The 14,990-nt window shown below is 38.9% G+C and overlaps 3 protein-coding genes across 3 annotated transcripts; 1 reads left to right on the top strand and 2 right to left on the bottom strand.

Annotated features, from left to right (window-relative positions):
• Positions 1 to 192: 192 nt before the first annotated feature.
• Positions 193 to 5,771, top strand: LOC124999982 (tetraspanin-9). The gene is made up of 9 exons (XM_047575259.1): positions 193 to 390; positions 2,688 to 2,732; positions 2,831 to 2,910; positions 3,014 to 3,205; positions 3,330 to 3,404; positions 4,029 to 4,130; positions 4,228 to 4,359; positions 5,285 to 5,368; positions 5,441 to 5,771. Exons 3-9 carry the CDS (start codon positions 2,848 to 2,850, stop codon positions 5,510 to 5,512), a joined length of 720 nt encoding a protein of 239 aa, XP_047431215.1. The 5' UTR covers positions 193 to 390; positions 2,688 to 2,732; positions 2,831 to 2,847; the 3' UTR covers positions 5,513 to 5,771.
• On the bottom strand, positions 4,491 to 10,959 carry amdhd1 (amidohydrolase domain containing 1). Its single transcript, XM_047575258.1, has 10 exons — positions 10,748 to 10,959; positions 10,172 to 10,278; positions 8,927 to 8,991; positions 8,570 to 8,847; positions 8,276 to 8,501; positions 7,648 to 7,772; positions 7,475 to 7,568; positions 7,225 to 7,385; positions 6,464 to 6,577; positions 4,491 to 4,567 (listed from the first exon to the last, which is right to left on the bottom strand). The coding sequence occupies exons 1-9, from the start codon at positions 10,882 to 10,884 to the stop codon at positions 6,472 to 6,474; spliced, it is 1,299 nt and encodes a 432-aa protein (XP_047431214.1). The 5' UTR covers positions 10,885 to 10,959; the 3' UTR covers positions 4,491 to 4,567; positions 6,464 to 6,471.
• Positions 10,960 to 11,159: 200 nt separating this feature from the next.
• snrpf (small nuclear ribonucleoprotein polypeptide F) lies at positions 11,160 to 13,312 on the bottom strand. The gene is made up of 4 exons (XM_047575261.1): positions 13,160 to 13,312; positions 12,385 to 12,510; positions 11,601 to 11,665; positions 11,160 to 11,321 (listed from the first exon to the last, which is right to left on the bottom strand). Exons 1-4 carry the CDS (start codon positions 13,160 to 13,162, stop codon positions 11,255 to 11,257), a joined length of 261 nt encoding a protein of 86 aa, XP_047431217.1. The 5' UTR covers positions 13,163 to 13,312; the 3' UTR covers positions 11,160 to 11,254.
• Between the last annotated feature and the right edge of the window lie 1,678 nt (positions 13,313 to 14,990).

The following is a 14,990-nucleotide window of genomic DNA, read 5'->3' as shown; positions in this document are numbered from 1 at the left end:
AATTCAACACCATATAATTCAGTCTCTCAAAAAATTCAACCACAAGAAAAGAGTCCACGGTTGTATAATCAGCAGTTTTTCAATGGGACTTTTGAATGTACTTATTTGACTGCAGTACCGAAACTCACCGCAGCTTTCTCTGTCGCTCTAACCGACAACCACGCCTCCGGTTCGGCCTCGTCCTCTCTGTGCTCCGCCCTCTGAAAAAAAAGTATTCGCCTCCTCCTCTCATCCAGCCATCGACGAAACTTCCAAACGGACTTCGCAGTTTATCGGATTTGTGTTTTTTAAAACCCGGTTGATGCTGCGAGGCAGAGCAGGATGCGGACGTTTCCTGCGGCTGAAGCTTGAGACGTTAGCGGGGAGATGAGCTCCAGCTCGTAGCAAACGGTAAGAAATATTCCTCCTCTTTTTTCTTTATTTTTCGTTTTCCTCGTTTCTTTTCCGAAGGCATGGCCGGGAAACAATCACTGAATCGTGGCGAGGAAGCGCTTTAAGTGTCTGAAATCGAAGGTTAACGCGTGTTATTGCGCGAAAAGTATAAAAGTTGTCGGATTTAAAAATGGCGCCGGTCGTTTTTTAGCTAAAAACTTTAGGAACGCTACAAAAGTTCAGGCCAATGACGTCACGTCGGGAAGAGGATCCCTGCGACGGGTCAACAATAAAGCTAACAGAAACAATCACTGCTAATCCACCTAAAAACGTCATTTCATCTCAGGTTAAACTATTTAAACTACACGCTGGAGTGTGTGTGCGTGAAAGTGTCGCTAAAATAGACTAAAACATTCACTTTAATAGGAAAAAAGCGACGCATATCCTTTCACTAATAGCATTTTGTTAGCATTTTTTGCTCGCTAATAATTGTTCTTTTTCCTTGTTTTTTAAAAAACGTTCAAATATGACTTAGGCTAACGATATGTGAGATAAGATAAGGTTTTATTTGTCACATGCACAGTTATACTTAGTACAATGCTCAGTGAAATGTATTTAAATAATATTGATGATAATAATAATTAATGATAATAGACATTTATTCTGTACATTTTGTGCTTATAGTACTTTTTATTTTATCTTACTTTTTACTTGTGGTTCTTTCATGTGCAACTGTGACCAATCAGTTTCCCTTGTGGATGATCTAAGTCTAATAATAATTCCTCACCGCGCACAAGGTAAATAATAGTGGTGTAAATGTATGACTGAATGAAATAAAATATAAATTGTTAATTTAAAAAAGGCGGTAGCTCTTGTATTATGATATTGCAGCTGTGTGAATAAAGTAGGTTCAGTAATGTAGTGATTTTTAAAGTCCAGTTAAGGCTCAGAGTCCAGTAAACGGACGGCGTGAGGATAAAAACTCTTGTTTTGATTCTCAGTTTTTGTCCTCAAACAGCGGAGACGTCATATTTAACAACACAGGCATATTTTATGTTTATATGAGAAGGAAGTTTAGCATGAATTTGATGTTGGTGTCTGTGGTATTGAATGTGATTAAATCTGTAAGATAAATAGCAAAGGATGAAAAGTAAACAAAGTATAATGAGGGTTTTTCATTTGCTTTCAGATTCTCTGCTTCTTTACTCTGGTTTTCAGTTTCAGTTCAAACACAAACATCTCATGTGGCAGCTGTTCTTTTTCTTTCTCTGAGACACACAACCTCCGTCTTCATAGGACAGAACGGGAGTTTTTTTTTCTGAGGTTATTGTTCGTCATTTTAAACGTTGATTCACTGTTTTGAGTTTGATTTGAATAATTTGACAACAATAATACTAATAATCTGATAATATTCATCTTTGGTTTTAGTTATCTAAAAGTTTATTAACATCACTCAGACACACAAACTGAAAAATGATTTAAAGACAAATAAAATGTTGGGGAAATAATTTACCACTTTCTTTTTTTCTGTCTTTATTTTAAATTATCACACGTGTATGATTCTGTGAAAAGATAATATTTGGAAACCGTGGTGTCGTTTCATATTATTAAGCTGCAAGCGACTTATTTTATTTCACTGTAAATCCAGTGTAAATATTGTTAATTAAGTGCAGTCAATATTTAAAACCTTATCGTCTTTGGGTGTATCTCAGCTTTAACAGCAGTATTTGGCAAAAAATACGACAGCCATCGCATCTTTTTACCAGAACGACTTATTATTTTATTTATTTTTCCCTCTTTTCTCTGTAATTTATTTACTGATTTGTAGTTTATACTATTTTGGGAAATTTGCCATAGTTTTGTTTCTGTCTTGTGATCTAATGTTACTGGAGGGGAACATTGTGTCAGTGTAACCACGGTGTTTGTGAACACTGCATTTAGTTTATTATGAATAAACCTTTAACCTGGAGCTGATCCAGAGGTTCCTCCTCCTCCTCCACTCAGGCTGGGTTTGTTAAGTCTCTGTGAGGTTGTTCTGCAGAACGTTCAGCCCTGGTTCTGTTTTTCCGGTATTACTGAAGGAATAATTAAAACCCTATCGCTCCGCCCGGGGGGCTCCCTGTCTTTCATGTCGAGCATTTCCTGTAAGTAACGTCTCATTGCAGAGCTGTCTCCTTTTTGATCCCGGTGGTGGAGCAAAGCCAGACCTGAAATATCCCTGAAAAACAGAAAACAGTGTTTGGATTTAGAGACTGTTGCTGTAATAGTCGGTTTCTCTCTCAGCCTGAAACATGATTTCTAATGTGTCGCTGCAGGTTCAACACGAGAGCTTCTTCCTCCTCCTCCTCCTTGTTGAAGTGGTAAATCCATCTCCTCTCTTTTAATTCAGAATATTATTTTATGTGATAAAAGTTAACTTTTTGGTACAAATTTATTTACTGAAACTCTTTTTTATCAGTTCCCATCAGCTCAGTCATGGCTCGCGGCTGCATCTGCTGCGTGAAGTACATGCTCTTCCTCTTCAACCTGCTCTTCTGGGTAATTATTTGTTGGATGTTGCCATAAATCAGAAGTGAGATCGCTCTTATTATTATTATTTACTTATTAGTCTCTGAGTTTCCTGTGTGTTTGTGTTTTTTAGCTGGGGGGCTGTGGGCTGCTGGGAGTCGGCGTGTGGTTGTCCGTGTCTCAGGGCAGCTTCGCCACCCTGTCGCCCTCCTTCCCGTCGCTCTCCGCCGCCAACCTCATCATCACCCTGGGCACCGTCGTCATGGTCACCGGGTTCCTGGGTTGCCTGGGCGCCATCAAGGAGAACAAGTGCCTGCTGCTGAGCGTGAGTGCACTACAACACCCACGATGCTTTGCCACCGTGGTTTTACAGAACGCTTTTTTATATGTTTTTGTTAAAGTCTTCTATAAATCTGATTATCTCACTCTTTTTTTCTCCTGTCGCTCAGTTCTTCATCGTTCTCTTGATCATTCTCTTGGCCGAGCTGATCCTCCTCATCCTCTTCTTCGTCTACACCGACAAGGTGAGTCTGCTTAAAGCAGGGGTGTCAAACATAAGGCCCCGGGGGCCAAAACCGGCCCAGTCTGGCCCGTGGGATGAATTTGCAAAAATTACACTGGAGATATTAGCTGAAAATCTTTGAAATTTCTTATTTTGTCACAGTTGTTCATTACATGTAGCGGGTACTTTTTTGCACTAAAGCAAAGGGAAACATTTGGAGTTGTCGTTATTTACCAGGTTATAAGCTATTGGGTAACTGGCCCGGCCCCCTTGAGGTAAAATTGCGCTGTATGTGGCCGCTGAACTAAAATGAGTTTGACATCCCTGGCTTAAAGAAACGTTACTGCTATTCACTGGATATGTTTACGTGGAAAATACGTCTTCAGCCTGTTTCCTACTGGAAACTTATCTCCTGATGTTTCCCCCACGTTGAGCAAAAGAATATTTATTCCAAACAGAAGGAAACCATCAGATCAGGAACTAATATTTACGTGTGTTTCTTGTGACTGGACCAGTGTGATTGAGGCTTTTTTATTCTCTGTTAGAGGAATATTAGTGTCCACATAAACGTAAGCAAATATTCTGTTTCTAAAGAAGCCTACATGTCCCATAATCCACCTCTCCATCTGTGTGTGTGTGCGCACAGGTGAGTGAAAATGCCAGAAAGGACCTGAAAGAAGGTCTGGTTCTGTACAACACGGAAAACAACGAGGGCCTGAAGAACGCGTGGAACACCATCCAGGGAGAGGTAAAGAACAAACACGTTTTATTATTTTTAATTAGAGTTTATTAAGCGGTTTAGTTCCGTATAACAGACTCCCTCCTCCTCCTCCTTCGTTCACCAGTGGAAGTGCTGTGGTGTGATGAACCATCAGGACTGGTACACTGCTCTGCATGAGAACGTGGTTCCTGATCGATGCTGTCAGAACGTCTTCAAGGGCTGTGGACGCAACTCCTCCAACGTCTTCTGGACACACGTGAGTCACGACACTTTACCTCTGGTCTCAGTCATAGATGAAATCATACTTATACAGTCAGAGAACAGTCACCCAGAAATTCAGCATTTCTTCCTGTTAGCAAAAAAAAAAACACACACAACTCAGATTTGTGTCTTTAAAGAAGTTTATTGTTTCTATGGTAACATGTAGTAACAGCTTGGTGTAGTGTAGGTTTCTCCTCCTTCATCTGTAAAGAGAAATAATAATAATTATAATTAGTGGCAGATCATGACGAACAATTATCAGATGTTACTTTTAATGAAAAGTCTCCAGGTCCAGAACTTTAAATTAACACGTTAAACAGATCAGAAAACTTTTTTTATTGGATTAATTAATTAATATTCAGAGTAGTCAAGTAATTATTTGATTAACGTGGGTAACATTTAATTTAACATGAACTCTGTGAATAAAGAAACTGTTTAATAGTCACAGTAGGAACCTTTTAATTGATTTTAATGTTTAGTGCAGATGTATTATTGACAGGTTAAAGGTCACTAACACCTACTTAAAAAATAAATTTCCATTGATATCATGCTTTAAGTTTTATAGGTCAGAGTGTAAAGAAGAGTTTCCTCATAGAAAATTGTCTTCCTGCTTTTTCTCCCAGTTTATTTTACACCCTGATCTTTTAATTGATTTAAATGTTTAGAGCACCTGTATTATTGACAGGTTAAAGGTCACTAACACCCACTAAAATCATGATATCAATGGAAATTTAATTTAAGTTTTATAGGTCAGAGTGTAAAGAAGAGTTTCCTCTTTAGACAGTCGGCTTCTTGCTTTTATTTTACACCCTGATCTTTTAATTTGAAGCATAACAGCAGCTGGTTTGTGGTTTTCTGACGGTGCTGGTGTTAGTTTTAGTTTTAGGCTGACGTCCGTCTGAATGCTCTGTTTTTTTTAGGGTTGCTATCAGAAGGTGGAGGAGTGGCTGGATGACAACAAACACCTTCTGGGAACCATCGCTATGTGTGTGCTGGTCATACAGGTGAGCAGCTGATGATCTCACGCTAACGTCTTAAATGAAGCAGCACTAATAATCGTGTCTTTCCTCCTCCAGCTGCTCGGGATGGCGTTCTCCATGACGCTCTACCAACAGATCCACCGCGCAGGGAAGAAGTACGAAGCCTGAGGGAAACGAGCATTTAAGCTTCGGTACATTTAAATATATCACATTTTATAGCCACTACGTCTATATATGCACCCAGTTACTGTTGTGAATAGCATTTAAACTAGTTATTGTTTTTTTTTTTTTTATCTCACTGTAATAATGAGTGTTTGTAAAATAATGAGAAGAGGAAAAGACGGTTTTATTTGGCTGCCTGTGGAAACATGTTGATAAAATGAGTATTATACACTAACCTGTTCAATAAAGACACTCACGACTGGAAGAACGTTTCAGGTGATAATCACCTGATTCTAATTATTTCAATTATTATTACAACATTATTCTACACAATCTGGTAAAACACACGTAATGTCTCAGTGCTCATTTTAACCCAAAGTGTTTATATAATACATCATATTTTCACCTTCATAGCCGGTACAATAGCAAAGATACTGAGAGAAGCTCACAATAAAATCCTTTCATCATTATACCTACATGTATTTTACTATTTTACTTTAAAGGTGGAGGAATAAAATAAAATGTCTTTGTTATAATTATAAATATGTGTCATTAACTTCACATTAAAGCCTGAAAATAGAGCAGCTGATCCTGGAATTATTCACTTAACTATTTAACCAGAGAAATCCTGGTAATTAAAGACAAGTGAAGCTTCTAAATGTCAAAAACTGCTTCAGAGAATAAGAAAATGCTGTAATTTAACCCATCGTGTGGATATAACGGCTCCATGTTTCGAGTCGTAGTTAAAATTTACCGCGAGTTTTCTATTTTATACGTGAACCAGCTCCTTTCAAAGGTTCTTAATCTGCTGCAGCTTCGTGCCAAATCTTAAAACCACAGAACGGCTCCAACTGTGACTCATGTTACTTTGAACGTCTATTTAAAAAAAAAATGAACCAGAATAGCTCCTCAATCTCACGTTGCCGGGAAACAGCTTAGAAATGGAAGTTGTGGTACCTTCATGGTCACAGGCTCACGGTTCGGTCGTTGTCGTAGACGACGTTTCCTCTGATGACGACGTAGCGGACGATCTCCTGGTGACCTCCCAGCTGGTAGATCAGGTGCTCCCACCTGGAGGAAGAACGTTAAACCGTAAAAAAATGTCAAGTTCAGCCTGTCTAGAAACATCAGAAAAGAAAAATCATGTCTGTTCAGCGTCTTATCTTTGACTTCCTCAAAACAAAAGCAGCTTTCACGCTTGAAATGTTCATCTTTATTAATCCGTCACTTTAAAATGGAGCTCAAACCTTTTTTAGAGTCTTGAATCCTTGTGCACATTTAAGATCTGCTCTGAGGGAGGAAGAGCTTCTTTGTTTGTTTGTTTCATTAGCTTAATTAACCCTGAACATGCAAGTTAATGAGTTTCCTGCAGATGTTTCACAATAAGAGCATCATTAAGAAATTAATGATAGGAGGCCTCGTATTTTGAAAAGTCCTGTTAAACTCTGTAGTTTATGTAGATAAAGGTCTCAGTCACATTTGATTAAAATGATCCTATTTCTATAAATTTGATCTTTTTAAATGATATTTTATTTTCACGGACCCATTGCAATTACACCACCGACCACTAGGGGTCCACCGACCACAGGTTGAGAATCACTGTAATACTTCACTCCTCGTGATCCTTTTACAGTATTTTATAGCTAACGTTACTTCTCAGTGAAGCTCTTAGCGTTAGCATCTTTTATTTAGCCACGTTTATCATGACTGAAACTGACCGTGTGGCGTTCAGGACCAGCAGGTCTCCGTGTTTCCCGGCCTCCAGGGACCCGTGCGTGTGCGAGCGGCCGAGGGCGAAGGCGGCGTTGATGGTGGCGGCGGCCAGAGCCTCGGGCATCGACATCCTCATGTTGACGCAGGCCAGATGCATCACTATCGGCTGAGGATAAAAAAAAAAAATAAATAAACACGTGAGACAGAGACAGAACATTTACGTTTTTTAATCGTTCGCCTCCTGACATTTCTCACCATCGAGCAGCAGTAGGCGTTTGGGTTGAAGTCGCTGCCGAGGGCAACAATTACACCAGCGTCCAGCATGTCTCTGGCCCGAGGCTGTGGCAACCTAAACACACACACATATATATAAATAAATATATACACTACACAACAACAACTCACAGCTTTACAGTGTGTTAAAGCACCGGAGGATGTAGGCTGTGGTCGGCAGGAGGACGGCTGCGGTTTTTGCTTTCGCCATGGCAACGATGCCTTCATCCGTGACCTCCTCCAGGTGACTGATGGCCAACGCTCCCAGCTCTGCACCCAGCTGACACACAAACACACACACACAGGTTAACGAGCTCGTTACTCTGATGGAAACTAGATGTAAACTGCAGGTTTTCCAAGGAAAGTGGATGCAGTTCCTAATTTGTCCACTAGGGGGAGATTCACCGTTTGATACTATAGGAGTAAAATTCAGGCTGGTATCGACGATACCGAGAAAAAAAGTAGCGTATTTTAAATCATAGCTTCATAAAGAATAAAAGACGTCAGAGTATTTTATTTATTTACTTATTTAATTTAGTATCGAAAGTATCGATATTTTGGTTTGAGAATCGATTTTAGAGCATAAAGACCTGGTATCGGAAGTATCGATATTTCAATATCAATCTGCACTAGATGGAATTAAACTTATTTTTCTAAAATTATTCCAGGTTGTCGATAAAAATGTTTTGTAAATACTTTCATAATAAAACAAATGGAAACTTTTAAAGGTTAATGTGCCGTTATCTTATTTGTTTAACCTTTTACTTTAAATTTGCGCGATACCTGAGCGGAGTTCATGGGATGCAGCTCGTCTCCGTGGAAGTTGATGTTGAGGCCCATGTCTTTCCCGGCCTGCAGGATGGAGCGGGTGGAGCTGAGGTCAAACACCCCCTGCTCGCAAAACACGTCGATGTTGTCGACCGCGAGCGTCCCGGCGCTGATCCGCTCCTTCAGCAGAGGCAGCTGAACCTGCAGGATGTTCTCTGTGGCTTCGGCCACCGTCTTCCCTCTGGAAAAACAAAAACAAAAGGTAGAAGAAGAGATGGAGGAAATAAATTTGAAGCTATCGACATTTACCTGGGCACGGCGTGGGCTCCGCAGTAGGTGGAGGAGATGCTGATGGGGAGCGAGCGTCCGGCCTCCTCGATCACCTCCAGCATCTTGAGCTCGGTCTGCAGCTCCAGGCCGTAGCCGCTCTTACACTCCACCAGGGTGGTGCCGGCGCGCTGCATCCGGACCAGCCGGTCCCGGAGGGAGGCCAGGAGGTCGGGGGCGGCGGCCGCCCGGGTGTGCTCCACCGTGAAGTGGATGCCTCCGCCGGCCCGGTGCACGTCCATGTAGGTGGCGCCGGCGAGCTGCAGATCATCAAACAGCGTTTAGTTGACGTTTTATTTATTTTTTTGGATCAAAACATTTTCCTGATGAATAATTTACCTTCATTGCAAACTCGTGGACTCTGTCTCCGGCCCAGACTGGATGAGTGTGAGCGTCAACCAACCCTGAAAGAAGAACACGTTTAATTAAAAGAGGAACAATTTGATTAGACAGACATGAGAAGACGTCCTCAACTTAAAATATTAACCTCCTGAGACCAGGTTTGCATTTTCGTCTAAGCTTTGTCTTTTAACAGGAAGTAGTTTTTGGAAAAAAATTAAGTCCTCATGTGTGGATTATTTCACTCAATATTATGATAAAGTCTTTAATATGCAACAAAAATATAAAACTGTTCATTTTCTGTGCAAAAGCTGAATCGCAAATAGTAAAGTCCCAACGTCCACAATCGAGTACTTGCTAATAAATAAATTAGAAAAGTTAACAAACATAAATAACTTAGTTGAAACTGTAAAATGTGATGAGTGATCGGCTGCAGAATGAATCCGCTGTCGTGTTTTTACACCAACAAGTATCAAGTTAAGAGGATAAAAGTTCACCACAAACCTAAAACTTAACGTCCTCATATGAGGACGCAGGGTCTCAGGAGGGAACTAACGTGAGATAAAATATAAATATACACTTTCTTCTCCACAGAGTTTTATTTTTTGAGATGTTTAATGCAAATTAAACTGAGAATTTAAGGAAGGAAACCAATCAGCCAAAAGATTATGACCACTTACGTGTGAGATATGTTAGGCAAAAAATACATATATACACATTCTTAAACAGGATAAACAGAAATAAAGTGTCACATCATCTCCATAAGTGCAGCTCTTGTTTGGTGTTTTGAAAACAGTCGAGGTTGACCCCGATAGAAAATATGTCAGCACATCTCAGAAATAGTTCAAGGTGTCACATTTCAATTTCATCATCTGTGAGAAATGCTGATCCACTGAGGCTCCACCTAGTAATTTAGGACTTAAAGGATTTGTTGCGCTCATGAAACATTTTGGCAGAACAAAGGCCGACAGCTCTGATGCTGTCATAGATGTGTGTAAAATAAATAAAACATTCCTGATTCCTGTCGTTGCAGTCAAACTCTGAAGTGCTGTATTCAACTCTTAAGATAAACATAGTTGCATCACACATCAGAGAATCATCCCAAAGGTTTAAAGTCTGTGATTCTAACTCAAAATCTGAGACTAAAATATCTGCACATTTAACACTGTGGCGCCAGCACAGCTTCAAGTCAAGAAATACGACATTTCTGCATCTACATCAACACAAACCACAGCTGCTACTCACCAGGCAGGACGCACATTCCTGTCGCATCAATAATTTTGTCAAAGGAAGCCTCCGAATACCGAGCTCGGATGGTTTCCGTCGGCCCCACGGCTTCGATGATCCCATCCCTGGATGGAGAAATAACTTTCATCACCCGTGTTCACTTCAAGCTTTAGACTAATGACAGTAGAGTCAGGTCTAAAATGAGTAGTTCACAAAAATATAAACATCGTAAATCCTCCTTTTTACACACACAAATAAGGAAAATTGCAGGATTTATAATTATTTTTTATCATTTTTTTTAATTGTAATGACGCACCACAGCCACCAGGGGTCACCAATGTGCAACATTTTCGCTGCTGCAGAATAAATCTATATAAATGTCTGCACATTTAACAGCAGCAACATGACCGATACCTTACACATTTTGTGCCACATTTACTCAAAGATTTAATAAAATGCACAACAAATAATAGCTCATCTTTAAATCTAATAAATGTCCTTTCTCTTATGTCAATTCTTCTCTTGTAGCATCACGCTTCGATGGCAACAAACGTGCAGACAGCGTACGTAAATAATTAAATCAATTAAACTTACCTCCCTATTACAATGCTTCCATTTTCAATCACACAGATATTCTGCATCCCATATTTGGTCAGGTACTTCTCCCCGTTGTTGCAGATCAAAACCACCTGTTTGGCATTTTTCACTAAAAGCCTGTAGTTTCTGGACATGTTCGCTCGTGGAAAGCAGGACTCTTTAGTAGCAGACGGGGGTTCGGGTTAGTTAGGAAACAGGCAAATATTTGTCCAGAAGAGTTTAAAGTGCAGAGAGAGAGAAAGAGAGAGGACGAGGGGGCGGAACTTCAAGAAATAAAAACACACACAGAAACATTTTAAGAAAGGTACAATAGTCATTTTATTGTGTGTTTCACAACTTAATATTGGTTCACATACAGTAAAAAAAAAAAGAATCATTTCAAAGCTCCTTGGAAAACAAACAAAAAAAGGTTTGTTTCACATGGTGAAAACACAAACACACACACAAAAAAAAAAATCAACTACGAGGTTCAATCACACTGAAACAGACTCTTCTCCGCCAGCATCACTCCCTCATTTCTCCGTCTTCTTCCTCCTCTTCTACGCCTCTGATGTACAACACATTATTGCACCTGAGGGAATGAGAAACGTTCATGTTTTTTAACTGGACGCAAAATTACGTTAATAATTAACACAGGTTAGTTATGAATTTCAAGATGGACGCAATAAAAACAGCTTTCATTGAATAGTTAACTCAAAACTCTTCAGATTCCTGTTGATGCACATCTAGATTTACCTCATATTTCTTGGTAATATTCCTTAGTAAATAACCTCATTGAAATGAAAATTTAAAAAAGCCTCTACTGATCTGGTTATGGATAAATATGAGAAAGTGTTTTAGCTGTACACACCTGATAAGCACTTCACCTAGATGACCTGCCAACGCTCCGTCCACAAACTCTTCTGTGTTTGCCAGCTGCCAGGAAGTCGTGTAAAAGGGTCAAAGTGTCAGATCAGTCATGGGGTCATTTTCCCTTCCTTCATTATAATTTCTTGTTTGAGTTTTGAAACACAAGTAAAGGTAAATTCTGCAAATGCAAAAGTGAGATCTCAGGAAATATGGCTCCTTTTTTCTAGAGATTATAGTTCTGAAAGGACGTTAAAATATACATGACGTTTAATTTTGATTGAATAACTTCAGGAGTTTGTTGTTTCGAACTGTTAAGTCTCTAGGTTTAATCTACTAAACCTTAAAAGATTCAAACACTACTAAACATCCTTCAAAACTAAACCTGGACATCACATCCTTCATAAAGTGAGCATTTATTTTAACTTTTTGTACCTGACAAACCTCCAACTGAGAGGTAACATCATAATTAATGATTAAAAAAGCTTCTGAGACTTGTGCCACATAACTATAGACAAATGGGATCTGCAAAGGCAAACAGATCTATGGGTTTATTGTGTAAAAGTGATGCATTAAGGCACAGAAACCAAATTAACAACTTAACTATACTTGTTCAGGGCAAATATAAACGCTAGCACCAAGAGAAACAGATAAACTGCCCAAAAAATAACAGGTAACAACATTATATAAACGTAAAGTGACTGAAAACTGCACAGTTTATAGCTTTTAAGTCTGATTCACATGGTTGATTGTACGTGGATCTTAAAAATATAAAAGGTATTTCCTACCTGCATGTTCATGTATCCGTCCACAGACACCAGGTAGCCTTTATACTCCATACCCCACTTCAGCTTCACCATCACGGGTTTACCTGTCAGGCCGTTCAGGAAAGGCTTCGGGTTCAGAGGTAAACTCTGCAGAAAAAGAAAAAAAAATGACACAAATCAGTAAAACATACCATAACACAATTACTTTAATAATATTCAAAGTAGTTTGCATTTTCTAATATATGACTTATGCTATGAAATATTTCAACTTTGCAGAAAACAGCCAGTTTAGCGAGAAAACACGCATCACTTTTACAAACAAAATGTGTCCAGCTTTGTGGAAAACAGCCCAATAATGCAGCAGAAGTCAACATAAGTAAAACTGTATAGTTATAGCCTATAGGCGCAGTTTTACGTAAAATAATCCCTACGAAACAGAGCAAATGTTTGTCGATAACGACGCGCTTGCTAAATTAGAGGATTTTTGAATGGAGTCTGGTGCGGCTTAATTCGGACCAGGCTAAAAAAACAACGCAAAACTGTTTCACTTAAAAGCAAAACATCGCATTAAAGTTTAAATTATTGTACCAGAAATTAAACTTATCTGATATTACCGTGCATGTTTTGATAAAGAGCTTTAAACTTTCAGTCGAAGCTAATGAATGAGAAGCTAATGCTAACGCTACCTAGCTGAAATGCTAGTTACTACCACTGCGCGGTGGAAATAAAAACATAAAAACAAGACAAAACGAAGCGTAGTGGAAGTTAAACGCGAATATATTAGAGATTTACTCACCATTTTGTTCAAAAAATAAATATGCTTGATAAACAAACTAAACGTTTGGGAGCGTTTCGTCACAACAACGTTAGCTCTTCCCTAAACCAGAAGACACGCGTTACCGCCAAACAGGAAGTGCAACACTTTGAACTCTGACGAGTCTTCACGTTTTTTTACGTGCTGCCCCCTAGTGGCGCAGTGCGACACCGGCCTCCAGCGGAACAGCAACTGTTTGTTTTTATAGTGAAGAGATGTCGAAATGTAGGAAATTTGCAGCACCAGTTTAAAAACAGAAAAACAGAAAAAAGACGTAATAAAACATAAAATAAATATAAAAAAATATAGAAAAATTTATAGATTTAAAATAATTTAAAATAATAGAGAAATTTCAGCTTCAGCTGTTTTTAAATATTCTTTTGAATTCAATTAATGTCCAAGGAGAGTCACAAATTTATTTTCTTCTATGACAGACAGATAAATGACAGATGATGTCTCTTAAAAACCACTACCACCGCTTTTTTAACTGACTTGATGAGAAGATCACACTAGGAGACGTATATATATATATATATCCAGCATATATGTCAGCATCTACATGTTCCCTGAGTTGAACCATGTTTAGTTTAGTACCTGTTCTATTTAAGCCTCTTAGACATCAAACACACTGATGTTATTCAGAAATTAAAGAACTGTGACCTATTTAGCAGCACAAAAAAAAAAAAAAAGTGAAATGAGTGTCATATCTGGGTCGTGCTAACTCTCTGTCTGGGCAGTAATTTCTCTCCAGGCGCAAAACAGTCTGAAGAGTTCACATTTTTTCTGCACTGAAGCGTTCAACTGTTACTGAAGCATGTGACAAGTTCAAACCTGATACGGTGAATAAAACTAACATCTGACTTCCTACAGTAAAAGGCGTCGGGTCCCGGCAGAAGAATTCCTCAGAAATTGCACTAAAGCTTTCGCTGCGTGTTTGAAATACTCGCGGCCTTACATCATTTGGCTTATTTTTCTTTCCTGCTCGTTCTGAGTTGCGCTCTGTGTAATTAACTCGCCTTATCAGTCGGTCACGGTGTCAGTCATGGCACGAAGATGATGTGTTCAGAGCGAGGCCGATGCCAGGGGGACGCCCAGGGGTCTGTATGCACCTCCAGAGACAGAGGGTAATTGGTTTGTACTATTACCACTGTGTCAACATCAGTTTATGGATTGGAATCGCCAGAAAGAGACTTGAAATGGTTTAAATTTAAAGTAAAAATGAACTTGAAGGTCAATTAGTTTACTCTATAGAGCAGAAACAACCAAGATGAGATGTAAAATGGCCGAAAAAAACCCCAAAATAACCAGAAAGAGAGACATAATTATCAGAAACAAAGTCAAACATTATGACAGAGAGACAGAAAAATACTCTAAAAGAACTGAAAACAACCAAAACGAGATGCAAAAGAACAAGAAATGGCTTAAAACTACCACAAAGAAATTTAAAAAATGACCCTGAATAGACAAAAGAAACAGACAATGACTATCAAAAAAAATAAGAAAATTATAAAACTGTTTGGAAAAGGTGTAAAATGATCAGAAAAGCAAAAACTACAACAAAAAAAGGTGTGAAATTAGCAGAACCACTAAAAAATAAGCTCAAAGAAATGGAAAATAACAATAAAGTCATGCAAAATGACTAAAAACTGATGCAAGACTTCGGGGAAGAGACTAAAAATGGTTCCAAGAGATCAAAACACAAAGAGATCAAAAATAAAATAAATAAATAAATAAATGAATATAGGTCAGTGCCCACACATAGACATAAACCTTCTCAAAGAGACAGAAACATGGAAGGATCTGGACGTGTGTT

Source organism: Mugil cephalus, chromosome 22 (assembly GCF_022458985.1).
Source record: "Mugil cephalus isolate CIBA_MC_2020 chromosome 22, CIBA_Mcephalus_1.1, whole genome shotgun sequence".
NCBI lineage: Eukaryota > Metazoa > Chordata > Actinopteri > Mugiliformes > Mugilidae > Mugil > Mugil cephalus.
This window is presented reverse-complemented; position numbering and strand designations above follow the sequence as displayed.